Here is a 23230-nt window from a genome sequence, read left to right on the forward strand (position 1 = left end):
AGATGAAAATTAGCATAAAAAAAGCAGCAAAAATACACAGCAAAAAAGTCCTGTGTGAACTTACCCTTAGTCAGTATTTTGATGAGTGTTTGTATACCAAAGCTCAGAGCAGTCTAAAACATGGAATAGGTGTAAATCATTCTATAATATCTTTTCCCTCTTCGCTTTAACTTGCATATATTGTCAAAAATACTCCTGTGTGTAAAAACTGGCTTAAGCATACCTCAGGGCAGAACATAGTGTTTTATGTGAAATAGCGATACTGCTTAACCACGAAAGATTAGGACTTAAATTGTATGTGTCAAGAGACGACACCAGAAGGGTCACTCAGAGTCCCACTGTTGCCACCAATTTGTCATGGATCACAGCCAGGGGGGTCGTATCTCACATCTACCGCTGTGTCTTTGGAGCAAACAGCTATCTGCTGCCCCCTATCTTTTAGACAATTGACCAACGATAAACGGAGGGGTCTGCAGGCTGTTATAAATGGTATATTCTATAACTGGGTCGCTCTGACCAGTGGGGTACTGAAGGGGTCGGTGTTGGGACCTTTTCTCTTCAGCATATTTATTAACGATCTGGTAGAAGGTTTACACTGTAAAATATCGATATTTGCAGATGATACAAAACTATGTAAAGCAGTCAATACAAAAGAAGATAGTATTCTGCTACAGATGGATCTGGATAAGTTGGAAACTTGGGCCGGAAGGTGGCAGATGCAGTTTAACAATGATAAATGTAAGGTTATACACATGGGAAGAAGGAATCAATATCACCATTACACACTGAACGGGAAACCACTGGGTAAATCTGATATGGAGAAGGACTTGGGGATCCTAGCTAATGATAAACTTAACCGGAAGCAGCCAGTGCCAGGCAGCGTCTGCCAAGGCAAACAGGATCATAGGGGTGAATTAAGAGGTCTGGATACACATAATGAGAGCATTATACTGCCTCTGTACAAATTCCTGGTTAGACCGCACATGGAGTACTGTGTACAGTTTTGGGGACCAGTGCTCAGGAAGGATATAATGGAAGTAGAGCGAGTACAAAAGAGGGCAACAATATTAACCATGGAATCAATGGTGCTATATAAATAAATAATAATAATAATTGCAATACCCAGAGAGATTAGCAAAATTAGGATTATTTAGTCTAGAAAAAAGATGACTGAGGGGCGACTTAATAACCATGTATAAGTATATAAGGGGACAATACAAATATCTCTCCGAGGATCTGTTTATACCAAGGAAGGTGACAGTCACAAGGGGGCATTCTCTGCGTCTGGAGAAGAGAAGGTTTTTCCACCAACATAGCAGAGGATTCTTTACTGTTAGGGCAGTGAGAATCTGGAATTCCTTTCCTGAGGAGGTGGTGATGGTGAACTCAGTCAAGGGGTTCAAGAGAGGCCTGGATGTCTTCCTGGAGCGTAACAATATTGTATCTTACAGTGATTAGGATCTTTAGAAGGACGTAGATCTGGGGATTTATTCTTACTGAATATAGGCTGAACTGGATGGACAAATGTATTTTTTCGGCCTTGCTAACTATGTTACTATGTCAACTAATAGGCTGGTTATCGGGAAACTAACAGTGAATGTATGGTATATACCACTCTGATTTCAACTCATGGAATATATGTGTATTCCCCGATACAGTCACTGCGAACTCCACGATAACCCCAGACTACTCGATGCCACCACCAGGCTGACTGGGGTCTGGTTCTAGTAGCGTATGGCTTCGTGGTGCGGGTTTCAGAACCAAAGGAACAGAACTATTAAATTTTATATTTGATCCAAACAATAGGAAGGATTTATTAAAAATGTACAAAACATGGGACAAAGGGGACAAACCAATGCAGCATATACAGTACATAAAATAAAATTGAATAACAGAAGAAACTTACTACACCGCTCACAGAGATGAGTCAACTTAGCTGTTGGAGAGCACTTTGATTTCGGGCATTCAGGGAATGGAATTCAAGCATACACTGCTGTGTATCTCTCTACAGGAACCAAGATCATAATTTGTTTTGACATTTTATCAGCCCATGAGTTACACTCGCACACTCCCCCTTGATGATCTCGAAAATATATCCTCCTTGATTGGGTATTTTGTTCTAAAAGGAGCTCCTGCATGTTAATTAAGATTTTTTGCTCCTTTATGCCCACTGTACTAATGTGAGTCTAGAAGATACAAACTGTCAGCTTTTTTTTTATTCCAGCTTTTGTCCTACTGCAAAAGGGAAAAGGGGTGAATGCCCCTTCATTACTGGCTTCAGAGATTTTAATGTTTTCTATGACATCTCCCTCTTTTTGACATAGCGTGGGGGCGGATACATAGATCTCCACAAGCCTACCTTAACTACCTTACGGTCCACTCTTCCTAGAACCCACAGTACACTCTCCTTGAGGGATTCGGAGATGGGCTTCTCCAGCGGGTTACTCAGTGCTGCCGGACAGGTCTGAGACTCCTGGCTAGGGATAGCCAGAAGTGACACTAAGGCCTCAACCTAACAGGAACCCACTGGGATCTTTTGTGGGTCAGTAACTGCTCCTGTTATCCCTCTGGATGATGAGGGTCCAGAATGCAGGGTGCTACCTGGGCTCTCTCAGGTCATAGGTGACAGCAACTAGATAGGCTGTCTTACCAGGGGATATCAACATTTTCCTATTTTTCTGACAGGCTGGTAGACACACCTGCCCACCACCCTGACCGTCTGGGAATATTATGCTCCCAGCCCTCTAACAGTCTATGCGTACCTCTTTTCCATCATCCTGACAGACGATGGGACACACAGACACACATTGCCCTCTCCCTGCTCGTTTGTGGGAAATACCTTCCGACCCCTCGGACAAGCTGTTATCGCAGGACCCGTGCTAATTATGAGGCAGCTACCACTAGCCATGTCACTATCCGTCGTAACACTGGTCAGCTTCATGGGACCACCTTCCTTATGATCCTGTGCTTCTCCCCATCCTCCCCAGTTACCTCAGAAGCCGTGTTGATAATAGAGCAGCTACCACTGGCCATGTCAATGTCCGTCGTGACACTGGTCAGCTTCCCATGACCACGTTCCTTATGATCCCTTACAATCGCATCAGCTCCACCATTCTAGGATGAAACCAGATCGGCGTGTAACACGTAAACTCAGTTATACCTCTCCACTGCTTGATTTTCTGCCAGATTTTCCCCATCATAGCTATAGTTGGACATTTTTTAGGGTTCAGTCTAAACGTCCCTGCCTCTAAACTGGCTAACAATGTACCCTTCCCCACCATATATTCAGTGATTATCCCAGCTGATGTACTTTGTCTAGGTTCTCCCCAACCCACAATATGCTGGCATTGGGACGCTACATAATAGATCCATGGGTTAGGGACCGCTTAACCTCCCTCATCTTTTGATTTTTGCATATGTTCCAGTTAATGCGTGCCCGTCCACCCTTCCAAATCAGATCTCTAAAAAGAGAGTTGATCCTTTAAGATGTATTTTCTGCCAACCACACCGGAGCATTATGGAGCATGTAGAGGAGTTGAGGCATGAGTAAAATTTTAATCAAATTAAGTCTACCTGCAGCCGACAGGAACAACCTCTTCCAGGCCCCAATCTTCTGCTGAAATCTCCCAAGCAAAGGAGTCAAATTGAGCCACTCGTAGTCCTCAATCTTGGCCGAAATCACAATGCCCAAGTATTTAAACTCTGTAAACACCCGTAAAGGAATCGCAGGGTCAAGTGTCAGAGGAACCACCACGTCCAAGGGGAGTAACACTTACTTGTCCCAATTAATGGATAGTCCTGAAATAGTCCCAAATTTAGTAATGCTATGCATAACAACCCTCAAAGACTCCTGTGCATCTCCTCGGAACAGTAACACATCATCCACGTAAAGGGCCACCTTCTCCTCCTGGCTTCCATATTTATAACCCTTTATATCCTTGTCCCCCCGTATTGCCGCCGCCAAAGGCTCTATTGCGATCGCAAACAGAGGGGACAAAGGGCAACCCTGCTGCGTTCCCCTGTACAACGGAAAGTCCCCAGACAAAAAGCCATTCACACGCACTTTAGCTTTCGGAGATGCGTACAACAGCTGCACCCAACTTATAAACGTCTCACCAAAACCCATTGTCCTCATTACTGCCCACAGGTACCTCCACTCCACGCTGTCAAACGCCTTGGCGGCGTCTAAAGATACCACGACCCTCTGACCCACATTATCCACTCTTGCCTGCATGTTAAGAAACAGCCGTCTAAGATTGTTTGCTGTGGAACTATTGGTCAGTGTATTACTGTCGTTACTACCTTATTAAGGCGGTTAGCCAACATCTTAGCCAGGAGTTTAGTAAATTAGAATACTTGATAGCACCATCTTGAAAAATTATTTTAAAATCTAAAATGTTGGCCTACTGAAATGTATGTTCAGTAAATGCACTCAATACTTGGTCGGGGCTCTTTTTGCCTCAATTACTGCATGGAGGCGATCAGCCTGTGGCACTGCTGAGGTGTTATTAAAGCCCAGGTTACATTGATCTAAGCCTTCAGCTCGTCTGCATTGTTGGGTCTGGTGTCTCTCATCTTCCTCTTGACAATATCCCATAGATTCTCTATGGGGTTAAGGTCAGGCGAGTTTGCTGGCCAATCAAGCACAGTGATACTGTTGTTTTTAAACCAGATATTGGTACTTTTGGCAGTGGTGTGGACAGGTGCCAAGTCCTGCTGCAGAATGAAATTTCCATCTCCAAAAAGCTTGTCAGCAGAGGGAAGCATTAAGTGCTCTAAAATTTCCTGATAGACGGCTGTGCTGACTGTGATAAAACACAGTGGACCTACCCCTGCAGATGACTTGGTTCCCCAAACCATCACTGATTGTGGAAACTTCACACTAAGACCTCGAGCAGCTTGGATTGTGTACCTATCCACTCTTCCTCCAGATTCTGGGACCTTGATTTCCAAATGAAATGCAAAATTTGCTTTCATCTGAAAACAACACCTTGGACCATTGAGCAACAGTCCAGTTCTTTTTCTCCTTGGCCCAGGTAAGACGCTTCTGTCGTTGTGTATTGGTCATGAGTGGGTTGACACAAGGAATATGACACTTGTAGCCCATGTCCTGGATACGTCTGTGTGTGTTGGCTCTTGAAGCAATGACTCCAGCAGCAGTCCACTCCTTGTGAATCTCCCCTAAATTTTTGAATGGCCTTTTCATAACAATCCTTTCAAGGCTGGGGTTCTCCCAGTTGCTTGTGCACCTTTTTCTACCACACTGTTTTTTCTTCCACTCAACTTTCCATTAATATGCTTGGATACAGCACTCTGTGAACAGCCAGCTTCTTTAGCAATGGCCTTTTGTGGCATACTCTCCTTGTGGGGTGAGTCAATGACTTCTAGACCTCTGTCAAGTCAGCGGTCTTCCTACTGAAACAGGCTCAGTGACCTAACAGAAATTAACACTTGAAATTGATCGCTCTGTTTGTAATGACTCTATATGATATGAGTTTCACTTTTTGTGTTTATAAATTAACTTTTTAATGATATTCTAATTTTGTGAGAAGCACGTGTGTGTGTGTGTGTATATATTTATATACCCCTGATACAGATACTGCAAGCTCCACGATAACCCCAGACTACTCGCTGCCACCACCAGTTGTTTATACAGGTGTTACGGTTATGAAGAAACATGCATATTCTTCCCCTATTTGCCCTGAGGTTGAAGACGTATGTCTCATCACTATCTGATTTATACAAATTCCCATATTGATAATTATTTTTTGGAGACATACGTCTAGGCTAGCTATTGTAGAGTTTCCCTTACAGTAAACCACAGTGTCATGAAACTATAACTCTTTGTCTACACACTAAAGCATCCTCAGGGGTACTGCTGGTGTATTTTGTCCTATAGGGAGCTCCTGCATTTTAATTAAGATTTCCTGCTCCATTTCCATTGTACTAATCTGAGTCTAGGAGATAAAGGCTATGTGCACACGTTAGGATTCTTTGCAGAAATTTCCTGAACAAAACCTGACTTTTTCTGCAGGAAATCCGCATGTGTTTTTTTTCGTGTTTTTTGTGTGGATTTTTCGTGTTTTTTTCCGGAGCTTCCCAATGCATTAAATAGCGGGAAATCTGCGAAAAATCCGCAAAATTAATGAACATACTGCGTTTTTTACCGCGATGCTTTTTTTCATAGAAAAAAACACAACATGTGCACAAAAATTGCGGATTGCATTCTATTAATAGGATGCTTAATGGATGTGTTTTTTCGCGGTTTTATTAAGTTTTTATAGCGAAAAATCCGGAACGTGTGCACACAGCCTTAAACTGTCAGCTGTGTTTATTTTTTCTTCCTGCTCCTGTCCTACAAAAGAGAGGGGGAGGAGGGAAGGGGGTGAATGCCCCTTCACTATTGGCTTCAGAGACTTTAATATTTTCTATGACATATAGCATTGCAATTCTGAATTCATTGAATTGCATTAAACATGAACAAATAGAGAAGGGTTGTTAACAAATTTAAAAAAAAAAAAAAGCAATTCCTGATTTTTGCAGAAAGGATTAAAAAGTCAGTGAAATATATATTTTATTTATAACTAACCAGAAAATGGGGAACTGTTATGATCATTAGAATTAGTATGACTGTATGTTTTGACCTTTATTCTTTGACTAGATGGTGGCCCGATTCTAACGCATCGGGTATTCTAGAATGCACAGCCACGTAGTGTATAGCACAGCTACGTAGTATATAACACAGCCACGTAGTATATAGCACAGCCACATAGTATATTGCAGAGCCACGTAGTATATAACAGCCCACGTAGCATATAGCATAGCTACGCAGTATATTGCACAGCCCACGCAGTATATAACACAGCCCACGCAGTATATAACACAGCCCACGCAGTATATAACACAGCCCACGCAGTATATAACACAGCCCACGCAGTATATAACACAGCCCACGCAGTATATAACACAGCCCACGCAGTATATAACACAGCCCACGCAGTATATAAAACAGCCCACGCAGTATATAACTCAGCCCACTTAGTATATAACACAGCCCACGCAGTATATAACACAGCCCACGCAGTATATAACACAGCCCACGCAGTATATAACACAGCCCACGCAGTATATAACACAGCCCACGCAGTATATAACACAGCCCACGCAGTATATAACACAGCCCACGCAGTATATAACACAGCCCACGCAGTATATAACACAGCCCACGCAGTATATAACACAGCCCACGCAGTATATAACACAGCCCACGCAGTATATAACACAGCCCACGCAGTATATAACACAGCCCACGCAGTATATAACACAGCCCACGCAGTATATAACACAGCCCACGCAGTATATAACACAGCCCACGCAGTATATAACACAGCCCACGCAGTATATAACACAGCCCACGCAGTATATAACCCAGCCCACGCAGTATATAACACAGCCACGTAGTATATAACGGCCCACGCAGTATATAACACAGCCCACGCAGTATATAACACAGCCCACGCAGTATATAACACAGCCACGTAGTATATAACGGCCCACGCAGTATATAACACAGCCACGTAGTATATAACGGCCCACGCAGTATATAACACAGCCACGTAGTATATAACGGCCCACGCAGTATATAACACAGCCACGTAGTATATAGCACAGGCACGTAGTATATTGCACAGCCCACGTAGTATATAACACAGCCACGTACTATATTGCACAGGCACGTAGTATATTGCACAGCCCACGTAGTATATAGCACAGGCACGTAGTATATTGCACAGGTACGTAGTATATAGCACAGCCCACGTAGTATATAACACAGGCCAGCTAGTACATAACACAGCCCACATAGTATATAGCAATGTGGGCACCATATCCCTGTTAAAAAAAAACAATTAAAATGAAAAATAGTTATATGCTCACCTTCCGTCGGCCCCCGGATCCAGCCCAGGACTTTACCGATGCTCCTCGCGACACTCCGTTCCCAGTAATGCCTTTCGGCAATAACCCGTGATCATGTAGCGGTCTCGCTAGACCGCTACGTGATCATCTCGCGAGACCGCTACGTGATCTCGAGTCATTGCTGCAATGCATTCCTGGGACCGGAGTGCGAGGAGCGGGAAAGGCTGCGGAGGACTTCGGAAGGTGAGAATATAATGTTTTGGGTTTTTTTTATTTTAACATTCTATGATTTTACTATTGATGCTGCATAGGCAGCATCAATAGTAAAAAAGTGAAGTGGTTTTTAACTCCCTCCCCAATCTCGCTGATTGGTCCCGGCCGGCCGCGACCAATCAGCAACCCAGAATTTCCGTTACGGAAGTTACAGACAAACAGAAGGAAGTACCCCTTAGGCAATTATATATATAGATGGCTATACCACTTAAACAAGTTATCTAACCATAGTCTGTGTTCCAACCATAGTCTAGTCTTTTTTGCATGAATTAATGAGGTCCTAGCAGTAGAATCACCCCCCAATACCCTCTACTGCAGATCAACCCAAGAATAAAAAAGCTTTTTAGAAGCAGAGTAAGGGCTCAAGGAGGGACTGTAAAAGATGAATAGCTGGAGACTTGATAGGATGAATTGCATTCTTGACTTCTCTATTGTCCTATAGTTTGCAGCCACGTTCTCCAATGGTTAGGCAGCTGCTGCCAGATGTAGGATCAAAGAAGCCTGAAGCTTCTGTTGAGGTTAGTTTTTTGTCTTTTCACATTTCTGTTAATTAGTCTTGGTGGCAATATTTCTATCAGTTCATTTTTATTTACAGAAAATCTCACTGAGAGACAAGTTTTCACATGACGAACCTGGGAAGATTTCAAAAACTTCGGAAATCCCCTCAACCAGGTATTACTCAGTGAGCATCAAATATTTACCTAGTTGAAGGTTAAATTAAAATACAATAACGATGGTCTATGTCCGCCGGACGCGATCCTCCTCCTACCTATCGGTATCCCCGGCTGGGGGTGACAGAGGATCCTGGCAGGTTATGGATGGTTCACAGGATTCAATTCAATTCAGTCAGCCCCACTACAGTCGTAACTATTGAACCAGGGTCTTGCAAATCTTTTTGCTCAACTATAATGTTAGGCCATCAGCTGTCTCCTCCAACAGCACTATGATTTTATCATGTATATTAAAAATGCTCAACTCTCTGTAAACTGTTTATTTAGTTTGATTTAAGTTGGAAAGCTTATGTTTTAAATGTTTTGCATGCAAAGCAAAATAAACAGTGTTAATTTTCTATATTGATTTCTTTATTTAAGCATTTTGAGATTAATTTCACCGCGCAAACCATCCAAACCACAAGAACCAGCTGTGTCTCAAAGAGAAATGGAGCTGCAGGTAAGATATGATATAAGCCAATAGCTGCTATCATTGCGTGGCGGACCTGCCTAAGTGCATTAAAATTCTCCTTCCTTGAGTATGGTTTGGTCCATGCCATATTGTATGGTTTCTTCAATAGAGTATCAAGCGTCTTGTTATTGGCAGTGATTGCAGATAAGCCATCTTTTTGGGTGGTTTCTTGAGTAGCAGAATCTTTTGGGATTGAGAGGGGTAAAGCACATACTTCCTGTGCAATGTCGTGGATCAGATGGCGTGCGAGCTCTGTGGCTATAACCCCTTGGTTCTTCCTTGGTGTCATTTATCTTTACCTCCAGGTCATTAGAAGATGGTAAATTGTTAATTTTATAATCATCAGATGTTTTGGGCAGTTGGTTAGGTGTAGAAAAAGTGAACCGCTATAATTTACCATATTAGATAGGCCTCGGTCTCGGGTCTGATCTCTGCCAGAATAAGTAGTAAGTACATAGATTCGGCAATCAACAGATGGTTGTGGGGAAAAGAGCACAACACACTGTAATGATCCCTTGTTTTGAATCAACAGGATAATGCAGGAGATATTTGCAATAGCTAAGCCCTGTGCATCCTTACCCTATGCTGTTAAGGCTAGGCCCTCCTCATTCCTCAATAGATATCTATAAGAAAGCTTACTACATCCCAAAATCGTCTCTTTTTACTTTAATGTTTCAATTTTATAACCCATGGAGAAAACTTATTGGAATTCTAACCAAATACAAACCCATGCTTATCCACACCTGTCAATTATTAGCCTATGATTTGATATTGTTTCTGCATCCACCATGTCCTTTTCCCTTTTCTACACATCCTCGTTTTTCCCGCTTTTACTTAATTTTTCTTCTACTTTTAAACTTTATTGTTTTATGTGCAATTTAAATTTTCATTACACAGTTTATTTACTTTTTGTATGATAAACCTGATGTCCAAGCTTTTAAATTTGTATGCTTTAGTAAAAATTCCGAACTCAATAAATTAGTTTAAAGAAGCACTCCCATAAAGTTTTTTTTTTCTCTTTCACTAAATCTGTGTATATGTAGTGTAAGTTTATTAATATACTTGCCTACTGCCACCTTCTCTGGGATCAAGAACCGTTCTTCTCCTCTTCTCAGTGACGTCACTGCACTGCAGATTCTCCAGAACACGCTGTGCTCTGTGTGATCCAGAAGTGACAATGTAAACCTATGGAGCTTCAGAGCAAGGGTCTGTAGGCTTACATTGTAAAAAAGATTTCTGGCTTACCCATAGAGCACAGTGTGATCTGGAGAGTCTGAAGATCAGTGACATCACTGAGAAGAGGAGCATAATGGCGGTGGATCCCAGAGAAGGGGAGTATGTTAATACATTAGCATTGTACTACATGCACATACCCACACATTTAGTGGAAACAAAAACTTCCAAGAGAGGACTTCTTTAAAAGAAAAAGTGATTATAAATAGAGATGTGCAAACCCGAACAGTAAAGATCGCGTCCTTACCGAAAACATACTGTTCGGGCACGGACACCAAACAATGATTTCACCAGGAAGTCCGTGTTACTGTTGGGGTTCAGCTGCGGAAAACACCGCTTCTGAGCAGTGGTGAAAACATCCCCGCCGGTCAGAGAGCCGCTGTTCCCACGCAGTCAAAAAACAGCGTGAGTGATCAGCTGTGATCAGAGATATAAAGTTTACCACCTGTCACTGGTGTCAGCTGAAGGGACTACTGCTCCTGTCATCAGACGCCTGCTGCCGCTAATAACGGCGAGAGAAGGAGCGGCTGATGGAAGTATTTATTAGCCGCCTCCTGCGCTGTAAATAAATAATTTTAAAAAACGGTGTGGGGTCCTCCTATTTTTGACAACCAGCCTTGCTAAAGCAGACAGCTGGACGCTGGTATTCTCAGGCTGGTAAGGGACCATGGATATTGCCCCCCAACCTAAACATTGCAGCCTGAAGCCACCCAGAAAAGGCCCATTTATTTGATGCGCCAATTCTGGCGCTTTGCTCGGCTCTTCCCACTTGCCCTGTAGCAGTGGAAAGAGGGGTTAATATTCGTGGGGTTGATGTCACTTTGTATTGTCCGGTGACATCAAGCCCATGGATTAATAATGGAGAGGCATCAATAAGACACCTATCCATTACTAATCCTATAGTTGTATGGTAAATAAACACACAGTGAGAATAAAGTATTTTATTTGAAAAAAAACAAAACACACTTTTACTTTTTTATTTAGCAATAACAAACACAGTTATACTCATCTAATGCCAAATTCTACTGAAGCCCTCGTCTCCTGTAATAAAACAAAAATAAAAAACAACAATATCCCTCACCTATCCATCGGTTTGTCCCACGCCATAATTCATGTCTGGGGGATAAACCATTTTCAACCTGGACGGTGCCAAGATGCGACCGTCCAGACTGAGAACCACTGTTGACTGAACTGCTGCGAACGGTAATGTCATAGAGGTTACCTCCGGTCACTCAGGCTGCGTTCCCTGCAGGGCTGAACTGCGGTGTCCTCAGTCAGATCTCTGCTATCACTCTGAGAAAAACTCTCACGGTTTTGGTAAAACTGGTAAAAACTGACAAAAGACCGATAAAAATCTGATCCAACACACTGATGAAGAGCAGACTGTTTTTGCGCACAAGAAAGATTACTGCTAAAACTGTTAAAAAAAAAATAATAAAAATTAAAATAGTAATTGAAAAAAAAAAAAAGTTAAATTAAAAATAAGTATAATCTTTTTTTCTACCCTCGCAGACTATATTGTATGGAAAACTTATAGCAGCTAGGCAAAAAATAGCCAGTGAGAAGGATATCCCACCAGCTGTATTAGCTACAAACAAGGTGCTTGTGGATATGGCTAAAATTAGGTAAGTTTTTTTATTTTTTAAATTATTTTCAGAATTTATATTCAGATGTTTCTGACATATGATGAAGTAACTGAATCAGTAAAAAAAAACACTTGTTGACCAAAAACCAATTGTTTTTTTGTTTTTTTTTACCCTAAATGTTTGTATGCACGTTTGCTCGTCACTAGTAGTAAGGACTTGCTTGGGTAAATGAGAAAAAATGCTTTGAGCCAAGTTAAGGGAATAAATATTCTCGTTGTGTTACATTATTCCTATACAAATCATTCTGTGTTATTTCTAAATAATGTTTAGGCCTACTACAATTGAGAATATGAAACAACTTGATGGCGTGTCAGAGGCAAAGGCTAATATGCTTGCACCCCTTGTGGAGGTTGTGAAGGAATTCTGCCTCGCCAACTCTTTGAAGGTATTGGACATTTATATATTTATGATTTTTGTTGTGCATTGTTCCTCTCACTTCACATAACATTTACTAGTAGGGGGATTACTTCCAAACTTCATACTGACAGACAGTCTGCCATTAATTCACCTCTATTCTATTCTCATGCATAATTAATCCAAAATTTCTAAAAGGTCAGTGAAGGTTTATAACGCCCTTTAAATTAGTGTTGACTAAATTGATGTCCCACTTGACTAGTCAGTCCAATGACCATTAATTCTTGAATAAACTTTATATATGTTTACTTTCAGGCTGGTTCACTTAATGTTTCTTGTCCAAATTTACCAACCATTGTGGCTGTTCCCAAAAGCTCAGTGTGCCTGGCACTCCCAGAGTCTCCTCGTACTACCTACTCCTTGTTTCAAGAACAGCGGTTGTCCATGGTGAGTGTGACATTCTTTTCCGGTAACGAGAATTCTCTGCACTATGATAAAGAAGCCAATCTCATATTTACGTCCAAGCATAATTGGAATAGATTTATACAGTCTTGCCAGTAGCGTAGCTACCAGGGGACAGAGGGTGCGGTCTCCCCGGACCCCTTGCTCTGAGGGGCCCATCGGGAGCTTCTGCCACAGTTGAGCTCCACAGTAGTGCAGGCAGACAAATCCACATTGCACGCTGTGTGGACTGTCTACAGAAGAGATGTCAGAGCGCAGTGCACCAGCTTCTTCCCCCAAGAGAGGAGCAGGACAGTGCACAGGATGGTGCTTTTAGTAGGAGCTCAGGCTACTGCCTGCACCTGGGACGGATGTGTCTGCAGTGAGGAGGGGGCAGGACACTGCCTGCACCCGGGGCTGAAGGTGTCTGCAGTGAGGAGGGGGAAGGACACTGCCTGCACCCTGGGGCTGAAGGTGTCTGCAGTGAGGAGGGGGAAGGACACTGCCTGCACCCTGGGGCTGAAGGTGTCTGCAGTGAGGAGGGGGCAGACACTGCCTGCACCTGGGACTGGAGGTGTCTGCAGTGAGGAGGGGGAAGGACACTGCCTGCACCCGGGGCTGAAGGTGTCTGCAGTGAGGAGGGGGAAGGACACTGCCTGCACCCTGGGGCTGAAGGTGTCTGCAGTGAGGAGGGGGCAGACACTGCCTGCACCCGGGACTGGAGGTGTCTGCAGTGAGGAGGGGGAAGGACACTGCCTGCACCCGGGACTGGAGGTGTCTGCAGTGAGGAGGGGGCAGACACTGCCTGCACCCGGGGTTGGAGGTGTTTGCAGTGAGGAGGGGGCAGGACACTGCCTGCATCCGGGGCTGGAGGTGTCTGCAGTGAGGATGGGGAAGGACACTGCCTGCACCCGGGGGCTGAAGGTGTCTGCAGTGAGGAGGGGGCAGACACTGCCTGCACCCGGGACTGGAGGTGTCTGCAGTGAGGAGGGGGAAGGACACTGCCTGCACCCGGGGCTGAAGGTGTCTGCAGTGAGGAGGGGGAAGGACACTGCCTGCACCCTGGGGCTGAAGGTGTCTGCAGTGAGGAGGGTACATGTAATATAGTGTAACGTGGCACAGCTGTGGAGGTGCACAAAGAGGGTTCCCAAACCAGAGACCGTATATAAAATAAACTTTGGCACTCAACTTGTAATGATGTGGAATTTTTAATAGCAGCCACTTGTACAGACGTTTCGGTCACACATTGACCTTCTTCAGTGTACTGCGATAATGTGCAAACAATAAAGTATTTACAATAGTACAAAATCCAAAATTAACAACAAAACAATGAAAAAGATGGAAAAAACAATAAGGAGACTTATATATTGTGCATCTATAGTGATGGATGGGAAGGGGAATGGGGGAATGGCATGGAAAGAAAGAAATGAGGGAAGAATCATACCTTGTCTCTTAGAAACACTTTTTATGTGTGGCTTGAGATCAGGTCCTATATTTGGATCCTAAGGTACAAATGTGTCTGTTTTAGACAGGTGCGGGCTCTGGCACTTTAAATAAATATTTGAAAATGGGACTAACCCATATTAATTATGAATCAGGATACTGCTGTGAAGGACAATGTCCGGGGACGTGTCTCTGTTTATCTAGAAAATGGACTGTATCTACAAAAAACAATATATAAGGACATATTAAAAGGATTCGTTTATACAGACCAGTAGCCTCAGGGATATATTGATACTGACCAAATGCACCACCAGATAGGAGTGGTGATATGCTATATATCCTCTTCAGAGGAAGAAACTGTAAGGGATGTAACATAGCACATAAATTAACTGGCGGGGTGCGTGCGGTGTACCCAAATAGTGGTAATGTACGTACCCTTTATAATGGTAATTAATAAGGACCCAATGGATGGACCAGAGTAAGAACTCCCCTGTCTAAAAGAAGAGGTGGACGGATTAGGCTTCAATAATGGCGGCACCTAAAGTAAGGAGCACTGACGCTATGAGTGGGTCTTACCAGGAGAGGCAGGGATGCAGGTGTAGAACGCGGTGTCCACCGCTGGTTCTGTGATGTCCTGCCATGCCTGTGAAGACGCCAATATATGGCTAGGGGGCGGGACCGCTGGACGGCGTGAAGCCGGAAGTGCGTCACCGGAAGTGACGCACTGTGTGTGCCGGCGACGCTCTGCGTGTCAGTGATGTGGAAACCAACATGGAGCTGCGTTCCACCTTCATTTATAATGCACAGGGACTGGCAAATGCGGCTGACCCAGTGTGGGAGGAGCTTTTGAACAAAAGGGATAATATATGTGAGGGTATTGCTATTAAGTCCCGTGCATGTGACCTGCAATGTAGAGAAAGACCTGGAAAGAGGGGAGAAGAGGGATTTTGAGTAATGATAGAAAACAAAAACAGAGACCATAAGGATAAGTTGGGGATCCAGGGGGAAGGAGGATCGGGATGTGAACATTTGCGTGCCGTCAATTTCAATACTGATGACTCTGTAAAACAAAGCTATATGTTAATATAATATTTTAAAAGCGTAAATACAGGCATATACATGGTAAATGGACCATATAAAGTTAATCACAAAGTCTATAGGAAGGCCAGGAGATCATAATCCCTGTTGAGGCCTCTTGGTGTTATGGTTTCAAGTTCATGTATCCAAAAGGCCTCTCTTCTTTTGAGGGTCTGGATACGGTTGCCCCCCGTCGAGGTGCTGGGACATGTTCTATTACCTGGAATTTTAGCTGAGGTATAGAATGTCCAGCGTCAATGAAATGGTGGGGTAGTGGCAGCAACGTATTTTTGCATCTTATTGTGGATTTATGTTTACTGATACGGTCCCGTATCGGTTGAGAAGTTTCGCCAATATATAGAAGGCCACAAGGGCATTTAATAGAATACACCACAAAAGAGGTATCACAGGTGCTATAGTCTTTGATTAGATATCGCTTGCCCGAATGTGGGTGATAAAAGTGATCTCCCTTTAAGACATTTCCGCATTGGTTGCAATGAAGGCATGGATGTGTGCCAGTCCTGGGTTGGGAGAGAAATCTCTGGGTGGAAGAACGTGAGCCCGATCCAATGTCGGCTTTGACCAATGTGTCACGGATATTGCGTGCTCGTTTATAACAGGGAAGGAAGTGATTGCGGAATTCCGGTATATCCGGATATGCCTCCTGTAGTAATCTCCAATGTTTCCTAATGCTGTGATGGAGTATATGGACATAGGGATGGTAGGTATGTACAAATGGTAAGCGATTTGTAACAGGTTGTTTAGGGTTGGTTGGTGGATGTAAGGCATCATGTAATATCTTAGGGGGATATCCCCGTTCACTGAATTTATTGTACATCTCATTTAACCTTTCTTGTTTCTTGGTTGGATTGGTAACTATACGATCCACCCTCTGAAATTGTGAACGGGGGATGGCATTTTTGGTAGTTACGGGGTGCAGACTACTGTAATGGAGCAAGCTATTTCGGTCAGTGGACTTTCTATATAGATCTGTACTTATGTTACCATCCTTATCCTTCAACACTGGAGTGTCGAGGAAACTGACCTGATGTTCGTCTTTCGTCATAGTGAATGAGAGACCAGGCCAGGAGGCATTTAATGTTTCAAAAAATGTATCGAGAGTGTCAAGTGGTCCAGTCCATACACAAAAAATATCGTCTATGAACCTCTTCCAGGTGACACAGTGAGTCCTAAAAAGGATGTTGGGGTAGACCACCCCTTCCTCGAACGCGGCCATATACGTGTTTGCATACGGGGGTGCCATGTTGGACCCCATGGCGGTCCCCTGTGCCTGGAGGTAGTAGGTGTCCTCAAATAGAAAGTAGTTCCTGGTGAGAACAGTAGTAAGCAGTTCAAGACATAAATCAATCGTGTTGTGATGTAGTTCAGATGTTGTCAGTAATTGTCTGACACAGTCAATACCTCGGTCATGGGGGATGGACGTGTAGAGGTCCTTCACGTCAAAGGATACCAGAAAGGAGTTAATGGGGACAGTGCCCAATGTCTGTAGTGTTCTGAGAAAGGCCCCGGTGTCAAGTAGATATGACTGAGATTTCTGTGTCAAAGGAGTGAGGACTTTTTCCAAAAAAATGGATAAAGGGGATAGAATGGAGTCTGTCGCTGCGATGATTGGACGGCCAGGTGGGTTGATAAGGCTTTTGTGTACCTTGGGAAGTAGGTAAAGTACAGGCGTCACTGGATTTGTTTTGGTGAGAAAATCTTTGGTTTTAGAATCAATCACTCCCATATCAAGGTATGTGTGAAGTATGGCTGAAATATTGTCACGTGTTTCCCCTGTGGGATCTCTACTCAATTTAATGTAGACTCTGCTATTATTGAGCTGGCGGTGGGCTTCTTTGATATAGTCCGTCCTGTTCATGACTACTATAGCCCCGCCCTTGTCGGCGGGTTTGATAATGATGGATTTATCTTTACATAGGGCCTGTGATGCCTGAAAGTCAAGATTGGATAAATTGGAGGAATAGTGTAACCTACCCCCCTCAGCATCTCGCCTGAGTTGGCTGAATGCTCTGTCTATAAATTCAATAAAGGTTTCCACCGCATGTGACCCTCTTGGTGGACGATATGTGCTTTTATTACGAAGACCAAGTTGGTCTATAGAGATATGGGCCTGTCGTGTGGGAGGGGAGACAGTGTGAGTATTGTTTATATTGGAGAAATGTGTCAGTAATCTGATACGGCGGTAGAATCGTTGTAACTCCATATCGAGTTCAAACGTACTCAACTTAGAGTATGGGCAAAATGAGAGTCCTTTCTGTAGGAGATTGTGTTCAGCTATGCTAAGTGTTCTGGAGGAAATATTGATGACTAAGGAGTTAGTACCTGGGAGCGTGTTACTCTGTAGAAATCGGGATTTCTTCCTCCGCTGGCTCCGACGGGGCCTTTTCTTCTTGGATACCGCTTGCGTTGATCTAAAAAATGGCGAGTGGTGTTGATGCGATTGTCTCTTCTGTCTGTGTCCGAACCAGATGTTGATGCTTCGTTTGACGAATATTGATTGAACCTAGGAGGGTCAGAGCGGGAAGTAAGGTTAGTACGCCAATGATATACGCGATTGTTATCGTAATCCTCCAAGTCCCTCTGAAACTTAATCCTCTTTCTGTTCTCAGTGTCCCTCTTGTGTTGTTCAATAACAGTTTGTACTTTAGCTTTAAGGGTACCCAATTCTTCAGCGGTACTAGATGAGGCTAGTTGAGACTCAATATTTTTGATGGTGTCACTGGACTGGGCAATGGCACTTTGTAAATGTTCAACAGTTAATGTCATTAAATCGAACGAGCATTTGTTGAGTATTTGTTCAAACTTTAAGCAGAAGGCGGAGGAGTCGCTGAACAGTGTTGGTCGCAGAGGTACTCTCAGGCCCCTTGGGATGCGATTGACTCTGAGGTATTCGGACAATGTTGCACAGTGTAGTTCCAAATTAATCAGATGTCGAGATTCCCGTTCAAGGTCCCTCCCCCTGGTTTCCCTAGGTGGGACCTTGAGGAAGTCACTAGATAGGTTGGACTTAGAAAGAATAGAATTAGTCTCCTCCTGATTATACGAGAAAACCAGAGAGGACATACTGAACAGCGTGCACACGGAAGGGTGAGTACATGTAATATAGTGTAACGTGGCACAGCTGTGGAGGTGCACAAAGAGGGTTCCCAAACCAGAGACCGTATATAAAATAAACTTTGGCACTCAACTTGTAATGATGTGGAATTTTTAATAGCAGCCACTTGTACAGACGTTTCGGTCACACATTGACCTTCTTCAGTGTACTGCGATAATGTGCAAACAATAAAGTATTTACAATAGTACAAAATCCAAAATTAACAACAAAACAATGAAAAAGATGGAAAAAACAATAAGGAGACTTATATATTGTGCATCTATAGTGATGGATGGGAAGGGGAATGGGGGAATGGCATGGAAAGAAAGAAATGAGGGAAGAATCATACCTTGTCTCTTAGAAACACTTTTTATGTGTGGCTTGAGATCAGGTCCTATATTTGGATCCTAAGGTACAAATGTGTCTGTTTTAGACAGGTGCGGGCTCTGGCACTTTAAATAAATATTTGAAAATGGGACTAACCCATATTAATTATGAATCAGGATACTGCTGTGAAGGACAATGTCCGGGGACGTGTCTCTGTTTATCTAGAAAATGGACTGTATCTACAAAAAACAATATATAAGGACATATTAAAAGGATTCGTTTATACAGACCAGTAGCCTCAGGGATATATTGATACTGACCAAATGCACCACCAGATAGGAGTGGTGATATGCTATATATCCTCTTCAGAGGAAGAAACTGTAAGGGATGTAACATAGCACATAAATTAACTGGCGGGGTGCGTGCGGTGTACCCAAATAGTGGTAATGTACGTACCCTTTATAATGGTAATTAATAAGGACCCAATGGATGGACCAGAGTAAGAACTCCCCTGTCTAAAAGAAGAGGTGGACGGATTAGGCTTCAATAATGGCTTTTAATATGTCCTTATATATTGTTTTTTGTAGATACAGTCCATTTTCTAGATAAACAGAGACACGTCCCCGGACATTGTCCTTCACAGCAGTATCCTGATTCATAATTAATATGGGTTAGTCCCATTTTCAAATATTTATTTAAAGTGCCAGAGCCCGCACCTGTCTAAAACAGACACATTTGTACCTTAGGATCCAAATATAGGACCTGATCTCAAGCCACACATAAAAAGTGTTTCTAAGAGACAAGGTATGATTCTTCCCTCATTTCTTTCTTTCCATGCCATTCCCCCATTCCCCTTCCCATCCATCACTATAGATGCACAATATATAAGTCTCCTTATTGTTTTTTCCATCTTTTTCATTGTTTTGTTGTTAATTTTGGATTTTGTACTATTGTAAATACTTTATTGTTTGCACATTATCGCAGTACACTGAAGAAGGTCAATGTGTGACCGAAACGTCTGTACAAGTGGCTGCTATTAAAAATTCCACATCATTACAAGTTGAGTGCCAAAGTTTATTTTATATACGGTCTCTGGTTTGGGAACCCTCTTTGTGCACCTCCACAGCTGTGCCACGTTACACTATATTACATGTACTCACCCTTCCGTGTGCACGCTGTTCAGTATGTCCTCTCTGGTTTTCTCGTATAATCAGGAGGAGACTAATTCTATTCTTTCTAAGTCCAACCTATCTAGTGACTTCCTCAAGGTCCCACCTAGGGAAACCAGGGGGAGGGACCTTGAACGGGAATCTCGACATCTGATTAATTTGGAACTACACTGTGCAACATTGTCCGAATACCTCAGAGTCAATCGCATCCCAAGGGGCCTGAGAGTACCTCTGCGACCAACACTGTTCAGCGACTCCTCCGCCTTCTGCTTAAAGTTTGAACAAATACTCAACAAATGCTCGTTCGATTTAATGACATTAACTGTTGAACATTTACAAAGTGCCATTGCCCAGTCCAGTGACACCATCAAAAATATTGAGTCTCAACTAGCCTCATCTAGTACCGCTGAAGAATTGGGTACCCTTAAAGCTAAAGTACAAACTGTTATTGAACAACACAAGAGGGACACTGAGAACAGAAAGAGGATTAAGTTTCAGAGGGACTTGGAGGATTACGATAACAATCGCGTATATCATTGGCGTACTAACCTTACTTCCCGCTCTGACCCTCCTAGGTTCAATCAATATTCGTCAAACGAAGCATCAACATCTGGTTCGGACACAGACAGAAGAGACAATCGCATCAACACCACTCGCCATTTTTTAGATCAACGCAAGCGGTATCCAAGAAGAAAAGGCCCCGTCGGAGCCAGCGGAGGAAGAAATCCCGATTTCTACAGAGTAACACGCTCCCAGGTACTAACTCCTTAGTCATCAATATTTCCTCCAGAACACTTAGCATAGCTGAACACAATCTCCTACAGAAAGGACTCTCATTTTGCCCATACTCTAAGTTGAGTACGTTTGAACTCGATATGGAGTTACAACGATTCTACCGCCGTATCAGATTACTGACACATTTCTCCAATATAAACAATACTCACACTGTCTCCCCTCCCACACGACAGGCCCATATCTCTATAGACCAACTTGGTCTTCGTAATAAAAGCACATATCGTCCACCAAGAGGGTCACATGCGGTGGTAACCTTTATTGAATTTATAGACAGAGCATTCAGCCAACTCAGGCGAGATGCTGAGGGGGGTAGGTTACACTATTCCTCCAATTTATCCAATCTTGACTTTCAGGCATCACAGGCCCTATGTAAAGATAAATCCATCATTATCAAACCCGCCGACAAGGGCGGGGCTATAGTAGTCATGAACAGGACGGACTATATCAAAGAAGCCCACCGCCAGCTCAATAATAGCAGAGTCTACATTAAATTGAGTAGAGATCCCACAGGGGAAACACGTGACAATATTTCAGCCATACTTCACACATACCTTGATATGGGAGTGATTGATTCTAAAACCAAAGATTTTCTCACCAAAACAAATCCAGTGACGCCTGTACTTTACCTACTTCCCAAGGTACACAAAAGCCTTATCAACCCACCTGGCCGTCCAATCATCGCAGCGACAGACTCCATTCTATCCCCTTTATCCATTTTTTTGGAAAAAGTCCTCACTCCTTTGACACAGAAATCTCAGTCATATCTACTTGACACCGGGGCCTTTCTCAGAACACTACAGACATTGGGCACTGTCCCCATTAACTCCTTTCTGGTATCCTTTGACGTGAAGGACCTCTACACGTCCATCCCCCATGACCGAGGTATTGACTGTGTCAGACAATTACTGACAACATCTGAACTACATCACAACACGATTGATTTATGTCTTGAACTGCTTACTACTGTTCTCACCAGGAACTACTTTCTATTTGAGGACACCTACTACCTCCAGGCACAGGGGACCGCCATGGGGTCCAACATGGCGCCCCCGTATGCAAACACGTATATGGCCGCGTTCGAGGAAGGGGTGGTCTACCCCAACATCCTTTTTAGGACTCACTGTGTCACCTGGAAGAGGTTCATAGACGATATTTTTTGTGTATGGACTGGACCACTTGACACTCTCGATACATTTTTTGAAACATTAAATGCCTCCTGGCCTGGTCTCTCATTCACTATGACGAAAGACGAACATCAGGTCAGTTTCCTCGACACTCTAGTGTTGAAGGATAAGGATGGTAACATAAGTACAGATCTATATAGAAAGTCCACTGACCGAAATAGCTTGCTCCATTACAGTAGTCTGCACCCCGTAACTACCAAAAATGCCATCCCCCGTTCACAATTTCAGAGGGTGGATCGTATAGTTACCAATCCAACCAAGAAACAAGAAAGGTTAAATGAGATGTACAATAAATTCAGTGAACGGGGATATCCCCCTAAGATATTACATGATGCCTTACATCCACCAACCAACCCTAAACAACCTGTTACAAATCGCTTACCATTTGTACATACCTACCATCCCTATGTCCATATACTCCATCACAGCATTAGGAAACATTGGAGATTACTACAGGAGGCATATCCGGATATACCGGAATTCCGCAATCACTTCCTTCCCTGTTATAAACGAGCACGCAATATCCGTGACACATTGGTCAAAGCCGACATTGGATCGGGCTCACGTTCTTCCACCCAGAGATTTCTCTCCCAACCCAGGACTGGCACACATCCATGCCTTCATTGCAACCAATGCGGAAATGTCTTAAAGGGAGATCACTTTTATCACCCACATTCGGGCAAGCGATATCTAATCAAAGACTATAGCACCTGTGATACCTCTTTTGTGGTGTATTCCATTAAATGCCCTTGTGGCCTTCTATATATTGGCGAAACTTCTCAACCGATACGGGACCGTATCAGTAAACATAAATCCACAATAAGATGCAAAAATACGTTGCTGCCACTACCCCACCATTTCATTGACGCTGGACATTCTATACCTCAGCTAAAATTCCAGGTAATAGAACATGTCCCAGCACCTCGACGGGGGGGCAACCGTATCCAGACCCTCAAAAGAAGAGAGGCCTTTTGGATACATGAACTTGAAACCATAACACCAAGAGGCCTCAACAGGGATTATGATCTCCTGGCCTTCCTATAGACTTTGTGATTAACTTTATATGGTCCATTTACC

At 43.3% G+C, this 23230-nt stretch overlaps 1 protein-coding gene across 1 annotated transcript in view; it reads left to right on the forward strand.

Annotated features, from left to right (window-relative positions):
- Positions 1-23230, forward strand: part of WRN (WRN RecQ like helicase) — a 233478-nt gene that overhangs the window by 177860 nt on the left and 32388 nt on the right. The window contains exons 26-31 of the mRNA XM_077274012.1: positions 8630-8705; positions 8783-8859; positions 9279-9357; positions 12115-12227; positions 12519-12633; positions 12918-13049. Of these exons, the coding sequence (XP_077130127.1) occupies positions 8630-8705; positions 8783-8859; positions 9279-9357; positions 12115-12227; positions 12519-12633; positions 12918-13049 (592 nt within the window). The remainder of the gene's footprint in view (positions 1-8629; positions 8706-8782; positions 8860-9278; positions 9358-12114; positions 12228-12518; positions 12634-12917; positions 13050-23230) is intronic.

Source organism: Ranitomeya variabilis, chromosome 1, assembly GCF_051348905.1.
Source record: "Ranitomeya variabilis isolate aRanVar5 chromosome 1, aRanVar5.hap1, whole genome shotgun sequence".
NCBI lineage: Eukaryota > Metazoa > Chordata > Amphibia > Anura > Dendrobatidae > Ranitomeya > Ranitomeya variabilis.